General features: G+C 46.2%; 1 protein-coding gene across 1 annotated transcript in view; it reads right to left on the bottom strand.

Moving 5' to 3' along the window:
* Positions 1-9177, bottom strand: part of LOC110323838 (cytochrome P450 4B1) — a 17705-nt gene extending 8528 nt beyond the window's left edge. The window contains exons 1-4 of the mRNA XM_021201199.2: positions 8985-9177; positions 2390-2531; positions 2161-2205; positions 854-981 (exon numbers count right to left, since the gene is read on the bottom strand). Of these exons, the coding sequence (XP_021056858.1) occupies positions 854-981; positions 2161-2205; positions 2390-2531; positions 8985-9164 (495 nt within the window). The 5' untranslated portion in view covers positions 9165-9177. The remainder of the gene's footprint in view (positions 1-853; positions 982-2160; positions 2206-2389; positions 2532-8984) is intronic.
* Positions 9178-9686: the final 509 nt, after the last annotated feature.

The following is a 9686-nucleotide window of genomic DNA, read 5'->3' on the forward strand; positions in this document are numbered from 1 at the left end:
AACAGCAGTATGGAAATGTAAGCTGAATAAACCCTTTCCTCCCCAACTTGCTTCTTGGTCATGATGTTTGTGCAGGAATAGAAACCCTGACTAAGACACAGACTATTAGAATGAAACAGGAGTCATTCTTCTGTTACATCCAATAAACACACCTCGACATTAAGGATACATATCACCTCAAGGTAAAAGGATGGAAAAAGATATTCTAAGAAAATAGACCCAAGAAACAAGTCAGCTTATACTATCTGACAAAACAGACTTTGGTGCAAAACTAATCAGAAGAGATAGCAAAGTACACTATATACTCATCAAAGAAAAAATCCACTATGAGGACATTTCAAAAACAAGAAAAGTTAATAAATACCAATACTCCTCAAGTTATTGCACAAAATAGAAACAGAAGGAATATTGCCCCATTCTTCCAGCTCCAAGCCCCTAAGTGAGACCTGATATTGCTCTCAGTGATGAGGGTCTAAACAAGTGTGAAAATGTAAATGAATTTGGAAATGTATTTTATGATACTCTGAAACATAGGCTACCTTCAAACTCTCCAGTAGGGCACTTATGGGGGCTTTCCATAACCAANTTCTGTAACCAGAAAGAACCAGGTCTCCTGGCAGAGACAAGCCCTAGGCTACCTCAATGCTTGGATGCCTCCACAGCATACAGCAGAGAGAGGGAGGCAAAGCAGAACTTTGGCACCATTGCTACAGGCATAAGGATGACAGGGCCTCTGGGACTCTCTCCACAGGAGAGCACCACTTGCAGAGAGCACCCAGGACAAATGGGGATGGGGATGGGGCTGGTCTGGCAGCTCACAGTTCTAGGAGCCTGCCACTGGGAGGGAACTCACCAGCATCACACGTGTGGACTCAGCAAATATGGCCACATAGGGCTTCAGCACATCATAATGGAAGCCAGGGGTGAGCAGCTTGCGGTGCTGGAACCATTTTGGCCCTTCCAGAACCAGTAGGCCTTTTCCTGAGAAGGGAGGAGAGATGGAGGCTGTGGAGTCCAGGCAATCCTGCTCTACCCCTGAGAGCTGAGATCAATCACAGCCTCTGACACTCCCAGGCCTAGAACACTCCATGGATGGGGGACAGGCACTACAAGACCCAGCAGAGACTCTGGTCCCCACCCCATACTGCTAGTCTTCAACCTGGAGAAGGTAGCAGATCTTAACTGAGTCAATAGTCTAGGATTGGTGCCTTCNTGTTAACCAGCCCTTTCTTAGCTCCCAGGAAATTGCCATGGGTTTTGGTTTTGGTTTTGGTTTTATTGTTTTGTTTTTTAAAGGAACTTGGAAGACATATATGACCTTGGGTCAAGAAGGCACAGTGAACTCTAGAGAGATGTGTCAAGAGTTTTAAATGCTCTTACAAAAGACTTGGTTCAGTTCCCTACACATGCACAGTACCTCACAACCACATTTAAGTCCATTTCTAGGGGATTCATCCTGGCTCCACAAGTACCTGTGCATAAGTGGCATACATCCACAGAAACATACACACAAATAAATAGAAGTTTAAAAAGAATACGACCAAGTATGGTATTACACACCATTAATCCCAGCACTCAGGAGTCAGAAGCAGGTGAATCTCTGTGAATTCAAAGCCAGTCTGTTCTACATAGGCCAGCTAAGGCAACATAGTGAGACCCTGTCTCAAAATTCAGTAATTAATTAAACAATTGAAAGAAGATTACTCAATGGCTCCCACTGTCTTCAACATCAGTCCACATACTAACAGCTAAACTTGGCCCATCTTCCCTGCCCAGCCTCATCTACTAATAGAAGTCTGCATTCTACTCAAGTCCCTCAGACACCTTGCAGCCTCCATGGTCCTATGACTATTAGACCTCTTCTCAGACCCTTCTTCAGGAAAGCACCACCATTATAATGTCCTACAGGATCAACTCTAGGGTTGCCCCCTCTGGGAAGCCACTCTTCAAGCACACATTGCCTTGCCTCTGCTTGGGAGGGAAGTCGAATGTCCAGCAAGGATATCCCTTGACAGGTAGAAGATCTTTTATTGCTCCCCACCTCTCCACAGAGACATTAAGCTTAGGGAAGGCAATCCAGTGGAGGGATGACCAGTGTGGCAGGGCAGGAATCTGGTCACTTAGCACAAGGGAGGGAGGAGAAGACAGGTGTTCACTTACCGATCCACTGGAGGAAGAAGTCATAAACATACGCAGCCTTCGGGTCTACAGGACAAGGGGACAACAGTCAAGGAGAAATAGGACATTCTCAAATGAGGCATAGTGATAAATTAGGTAGGGACCTGGTCATTCTTTTCCTAGAGTTTACACACAAGCCCTGACCTANCCCAACTTGATTTCTGGGGCCATTATTCTCAGGAAACCCCACCCTCTCTCCAGGGNACCTTACCCCCTCGGCTGTATACAGCTTTAGCATAGTCAGGCTCATAGATGTTCAGGAAAACAACAAATTGTCCAAGCCAGAGTGGATGGGCATAGGGGAACTGTTGGGTCCACTTTACCACCGTGTCCAGGCCACCTAACTTCTGGATCTGAAACAATAAGAGAAAACAAAGACCACACAGGAGGCCAGAATTCTCAGCANACACCAGGTTTCTGGGCAGAGAAGCAAGGATACTGTCCAGACCGCCCCACCCCCGGAACCTCCTTCCATCTTCCTGTTTCCTGTACATTTCTAATACCCTCTCCAGTCCCAGAGCTGCTGCTCTAAACCCAGGAATCCTTGTGTCACCTAGGCCACTCCCCTCCAGGACCCAGGCGATTATCCTACCACCAGCTGTGCCTTCTCTGCAGTTCTGGCCCCAGNGTTCTACAGAGTTTGTTGTAATCTCCCTGCAGAATCATCTTTCTGAATCCTGAATTCAACCCAAAAAGTTGCCTTATGTGTGCATTGGCAAAGAGCAAAAATGATAAAAATCATCTTTACCTATAGATAAAAGGAACACTCATGGCACATTCCTCCTCTCTGGCTGGCATCCCTGAACTTCTCCCTTCTGCCCTGTCTCTCTTCTTTTCTGTCTGCACTTGAAGTGACCGAGGTAACACCATCTTGTTCTGACTTCATTTTGTATCTACTTAGAGAATTGTCAACACTCTTCACTCCCAATAGCCATGTNTGTCTNGGNAATGCATTTCTGTGACTCCAACCATGACCCAGATGTATTAACCAAAATAATTGTCATGTTATGTCTAAATAACTAAACAGTGTTACAAGCTTACTCTGACCCTTATCTAGCATTGATGTAATTGTGGNTTNTGTCTTTAGAAATGCTGTACCCCTGAATTTTGNCACCAAGAAGCTCTGAAGCATTAACCTACTCTTGGTTGCCACTCAAAATTAAAAAACTCTGATACTCTTAATTGGATTAATTACTCTTAATTAATTACTTAATTTGATTAAATACTCTTAATTGGGTACTCCTGANTGGACTGTTCCCCAGCTTGGGGTTCCTTACATTCTACTCCTGCCTTTCCCAGCTCCAGGCAGCATTCCTGTGCCCTTCTGAAGCACCCCAACCCCAGACATGAGACCTTGGCCTCAGTCACAGATTGCCATGACCTCCCTAGAGACAGCCTTCTCCTATGAGCCCTGATTGTCCCCAGGAGCCCATAAGAGTGAAGACAGCTCTNNGCATCTGGACCTACTTTTACAGCCAAAATCCCTNANAATGACTGNTGAGACATTGTTCTTCNATGGGTCATGTGGTTGCTGGCAGACTTCTCTGAGTTATACAACAAATGCCTCAGATTTATCCTCTGATGCCCTAAACATGGATGCCCCTATCACATCTTGCACAGATTGTTTTCTGGCAAAGGAAGGAAACAGGAAAACAGGCATAAAGATAAGTCACTGCACCCAGCTCCTGAGCNACCTGCCCCCATCCCTTCATTTGCACCAGTGTTCACCCCAGCAGCACTGAGCAATGGGAAGGGCTTGCTCTCCANTAGTCTGAGTAAGTTACACTTCAGGAATCTGATCAGAATGGGACATCAATGAAGCTTAATTGAACCATGACCTCTTCTTAAGTGGGAACAGTGCATTCAAAGGCCAGTGGAACCATCTCACTTAACAGAACCGACCAGGAATCGTGACTGAGCTTCCTTCCTGTCAACAAATCCACTCAGGCCATTCCCTAATGGACCTAAATATCAGTTGGGCAGTGTCCAAGGAAGAAGTTCCCTGCTTCACCAGTCAGAGGCAGCTACGTGCCCTTGGGGACCGTTTGAGGATAAAATTTATCTGCTTGGGGAGATGGCTCACTAGGGAGAATCACTTGCTTCCCAGGCATGAAGACCTGAGTTTGAACTCCAGCCCCCTATTTAAAAGACAGACATGGTGGTTAGCATCTGTAAGCCAAGGGTGAGATAGAAAGATGGAGGGAGGGGCTTGCTGGCCTGCCAGTGTTTCCAAAATGGAGAGCTCCAGGTTTAGTAAGAGACCTCTCTAAAAAAGTGAGACATTCATCGGACTGAACACGGGAACCCCAGTGGAGGAGTGGGGGAAGGAGTGAAGGAACCAAAAGGGTTTGCAACTCCATGGGAGGAACAACAATATCAACCAACCAGACCCCACCCCTGAGCTCCCGGGAACTAAACCACTAACCAAAGAATATACATGGAGGGACCCATGGCTCCAGCTGTATATGTGGCAGAGGATGGCCTTGCCTGGCCTCAAAGAGAGGTGAAGCCCTGGGTCCTGTGAAGGCTTGATGCCCCAGTGTAGGGGAATGATAGGGCAGCGGGAGATGGGTGGGGTGGGGATAATCCTCATGGAGCTAGGAGGAGGGGGTGGAGTGGAGGGTTTTCCAGGACAGAAACCTGGAGGGAGGATAACATTTGAAATGTAAATAAACAAAATGACTAATAAAAAAATGAAATAGTGATCAGCGGTTAAGAGCTATACCGCTCTTGTGACAGACCCAGCTCCCAGCACCCACAGGGGTCTGCCTCTAACCTCCTGCAATCTAACTCCTGAGAATCTGACACTTCTTCTAGACTCTGACAGCACTCATGTTCACATGTGCACATCCCCACACTACACCCACATGCACACCAACACACACATACACACACTTAGGCAATTTAATTCTTAAAAATCTTTTCTAAGAGACTGAATAGATGGCTCAACATTTAAAAGTACTGCCTGCTCTTCCAGAGGATCTAGGTTCAGTTACCATCACCCACATAGTGGCTCACAATCATTTGCAACTACAGTTCCAGGATCCCTGAGACCCTCTTCTGGCCTCTGTGAGAACCAGACACACATGGGATACACAGGTGTATATGCAGAAAAAAAAATGAAGTGAGTTTTCTAATCTTCTCAAAAAAAATGAATATGTAAGATAGAGAGCCATAGGTGACACCCAATATCTGGTTTACACACACACACACACACACACACACACACACACACGTTCATCTACTTTCAAGACAGAGGTGAATGGTTTGAAACACCAACAACTGGGGGTAAAAGACAGGGACTCCTCTTCCACAACGTGCTAGGTCCCGACACAAGAGCTCAGGTGTCTCCAATATAATACCTAACGTCCTTTTCAGTTCAGTTATTTTTGGACTGTCCAGATTCTTAACAAGGTCTCTCAGTCCCTGAACTGAATGGCACCTTCCAGGAACCCTTCCTATGAGTCTGTGTGGTGCCCTCTGAGGCCACTCAGGGAAATCTTGTGGGGATCACCTTAGTAGCTCTCCTTCTGGGCAGGCTATCCCTTGGTGTCCTCATGTGTCTAGTGTCAGTCATCCTGACCCTTTAGGTACTCTTCCTACCACATACGAGATGATTAGGGTCCAGAATGCTCGAGGCCAAGCCACTGTCAAGATTTTAAATTAGAGACAGAATACCAGGAGGTCTGTGGTAAAAACAATCTCTCCTAGAAATGGATGTATATTCAAGACCAGAACAATGACAATATAAATGAGCATCTTAATGTGGAAGGGGAAATTTTTCACAGGATCCAACCCCTAAACAAAGAACTGCAGGAAACTAATGACTCTTGAGAGATTGAGAATGAGCCTCTTCCATGGATGATCCCCTTATTGGTTTTCCAAGGCAGAGCAATCAGTCTTGAAACCATATAAAAAATAATAAACATAGGCCTAGGGATATATATATATATATATATATATATATATATATATATATAATATCTGTGTATGTATATATTTCAGAACACACATGCGTACACACAGAGGTATGTAACAATATTTTTTTAAAAGAATCTCTCAATTTGAGGTACCTGGGAGTCTCTGAATAAAGGANGGGGTTAGTGGTATAATTTCATTCCAATTAAAAACATTTTTTAAAAAAGTATTAAATAGAGCCAAAGAGCAGGAGCACCTTCCAGGTAGAGCAAACTGAAACAAGTAGCACCGTCTCCGAAGCAACCCTGACATCCCTTCCTGTTTGCCTTCCACTTTCATGGAGTTGTTCAGACATGTTTGCTTGGTAGGGAGGATTGGGAGAGACAAATGACCAGATGGATTTGGTCGGAAAAGAGAAAAGGGAACCTAGTGTGTCAGAGCTTTTTTTTACCAAGCATCCCACTACAGAGATTTCACATCTGACACCCATCTGCCCAGCTGTGCCCTCCATTCTTACAGTTTACCCCACTGATACTCGTCTAATTCAGCACTCTGGAGATGACAACTCCCACATTAGCAACAGCAAAGGCCCACGATCAATGTTAGCTGGGTAGAATAAGTCAGAGTTCTCAATAGGAAGAGCCAGAGACTTGGCCGGAAACTGATAATCTCTACACACACACACACAAACACACAAACACATAAACACCACACACGCACACACATGAATTAAATATGTCAGCTCAAAGTATTCCTTGTGCTCCTCAAAGGCCCCTGGAAACAGGACATGCCCTGCCTCAAATGGACGTGTTATGAGATCTGAATAGAAGCAGGTGCTGTCAAGGCCTGCAGATTCTAACTGGAAACCAACTCATGCTGGCGCTTCCCCACAGCGGGCCCTTCACCGCTGAGGGCCCTTTACCCAATCTCCTCCTGTCTTTCCCGTGCCATCCTCACTATGTGCTAGGATCAATTTTCAGTTCTTTGGCTTTTTTGCTTGTCTGTTGGGTTATCTGATTGGGTGTCTATTTGTCTGTTTGCTTTTTTGGTTCACTATGTTCTGGATTAAAATGTAGGAGTCCCTAGTTCAGCTTTGATTTGAATCCTAAACCAATATGTGTCCTTAAATAGACACCTTATCCCCTTTAAATCTCAACTTCCTCATCTTTTCTCACACTAGGGAAACAAATCCACATCCTACCCTTCACATTCTCAGGTTGAGGTGTGACTCCAACCACAGCAGAGGTGCCAAGCCCTGGAGGAATGCAATGACACCGTGCCTGTGATTGGTTCCCTAGGAAACTTTTATAGCCCTCAAGATCAGCCTCCACTCCAATCTTGGCATGGCCTCCTGGTGTCAAGCCAATGCCCTTCAGATAGTTATATTGGCATGAAGAAGCTGAAGCTAGGCTGTGTTCCAGACTCTCTGTATACTTTCAAGATAGAGTAGAACATCTGGGAAGAAGAGAGCAGCCAGCTCTGGCATGGAGTTGTGAGAGAATGGACCACATGCTATTGAAGCCTGTGGATTAAGGGCTTCCCCAACCCTGAAGAAGGCGGGTAAGCATGAAAGGAGCACGGAGGAAGGTGGATGAAAAGTCCTTCCAAATGCCTCTCACACTCTTTTAGAATGTGACCTCACACTTCCACACTTAGCAGAGACCCTCCCAAGTCATCCTGACCCCTCACCTCCCTTCCCCTCCACTCTCCATCTTCTGTGGACCTCTCTCCCTACAATCTAGCCGTTTGTGTTCATTCATTCGGGTATGCCTGGACTCTCCCAAGTTTTGTGCTGTACCCTGAGGGCATGGGAATAAATCAGACCAAGTCCGCCACTCCCCAAAAGTCTCAAACTAGTAGAAAAGCTGTCAGATGCTAAAATTAAAAGAATGGAGTAGAAGTTGACCCCCTGGGGAAGCACCTTCATCCTCCTGGGAGCAGAGAAGGCTCTAGTGTCTGTTCTCTCTCACCCAAGCCATCCTCCTCCCACCCCTGGTGTTCAGTGGTACAGGTAAGTTACACAGGTTATCTGTAAGGGGCAAAAATAAGATTAGAGACCAAGTTCATTTCCAGTGTCAGTTCCTCAGATGGAGGAATAAAGAGGTAGAAAGAACTACACCCCCTTTTGAGACTTCATCCCTGACATCCATGCCTGGGCTCCCAAACCTGCCTGTAGCTCAAAACACTCCAGAAGACTTAGTCTCAGGCTCCTAGTTCCAATCTAAGATGTTAGTCTCCAGATGTTTGGGGAGGTCTGTGGAGGATCTGTTTCTCCTGCTTGACTCCAAACCCTTGCCTTGTGTTCAGAAGGTCTGGATCCCCAAGACAAGAGGAGTTCCTGAGACTGGATGGTAAGGTGAACCCCTACTTCGCTGCCTTAATAGGAGAACCAACCAGGATCTGAATCTGGGGAAACACCAGAGTTTCTCAGCCAGACAAAGGAGAGAGAGAAGAGAAGGTACCTCCCAGCTTTGGGGGTACCAACCTCTCAGACATGCTGGGATTCATCAGAAGAAGGCACTTTCCTCTGTTTTTACTTTGAACGTCCTCCTTGTCACCAGCAATCTTTACACTACATAGAGCAGGACACTTCATTACTGCCTAGTTGTCAGGTCAAACTTTGAGGATTTAGTTTCTCCTGGGTGTGATCTATCAACAAACCTCCACACCGAGTTGCATTCTGTGCCTCAAAATAATGGGAAAGCATCTCAGGCCTTCTTAAGCTGCCACTTTAAAATGTTGAGTTGCTTCTGAAGCCAGCTTGAAAGTCAGGGGTGGGAAAACTGACTAGGAGCCTTGGCTCCAGGCCTCACCCTCTTATCTAAATTGATGGCCTCCCTTCCCGGACCCCAGGGGATTAGACCCAACTCCCCCATACCTCCACATACCTCAAGGGCATGACCAAAAAGCCAGTGCGTGGGGGGCCCTGGGAAGCTGTCCACAGCCCTGGCCAGCTTCTGCCTCCGAAACAGCAGGCTGAGGAGCTTGAGGACAGTTACCATCAGGATCACTACCGAAGCCCACAGGCCGAGGCGAGAAAGGCTCGGAGAGAGGACGCTGAGCACCATGGCTAAACTCACAGGATCCAGGCTCCAACTGCCTCCAGCTGCCCCTGGGGTGCCTTATACTCTGGATACAGGCACTGGGCCAGTCCCCACCCCTTTGCCCCACCCAACAGCTAGCAGCAGCTCAAACTGGGCCAAGTGCCATAGGGCGGAGATAGCTGCCTCAAAGCTCATAGGCAACAGAGGATAGAGTATGATTAACTTCTATCAAAATGTACCTTCATAGAAACCAAACCTAATAGAAACCAGATCATGAACATCCCACCTTGGTCTCTTGGAGCAGAGAACAGGGGGCAGTTCTCAGTGCGACCATTAGCCTAACAACTGCCTTTCTGTTTTACAAGTATCTTGTATGTTCAAGGGACTTTATACACACTATCTCACTTAAACTACCCAAAGAGGTCATAGGTCCTCATCCTTTATATCTGTTTTCCAGATAAGATCATCTGTGCTTTCTCGTTAGACAGCTTCCACTGTCCCTTTGATGTGGACCCATGGCAAAAATGGTACTTTTGCCTGTTTTAT

Source organism: Mus pahari, chromosome 6 (assembly GCF_900095145.1).
Source record: "Mus pahari chromosome 6, PAHARI_EIJ_v1.1, whole genome shotgun sequence".
In the NCBI taxonomy this organism is placed as follows: domain Eukaryota; kingdom Metazoa; phylum Chordata; class Mammalia; order Rodentia; family Muridae; genus Mus; species Mus pahari.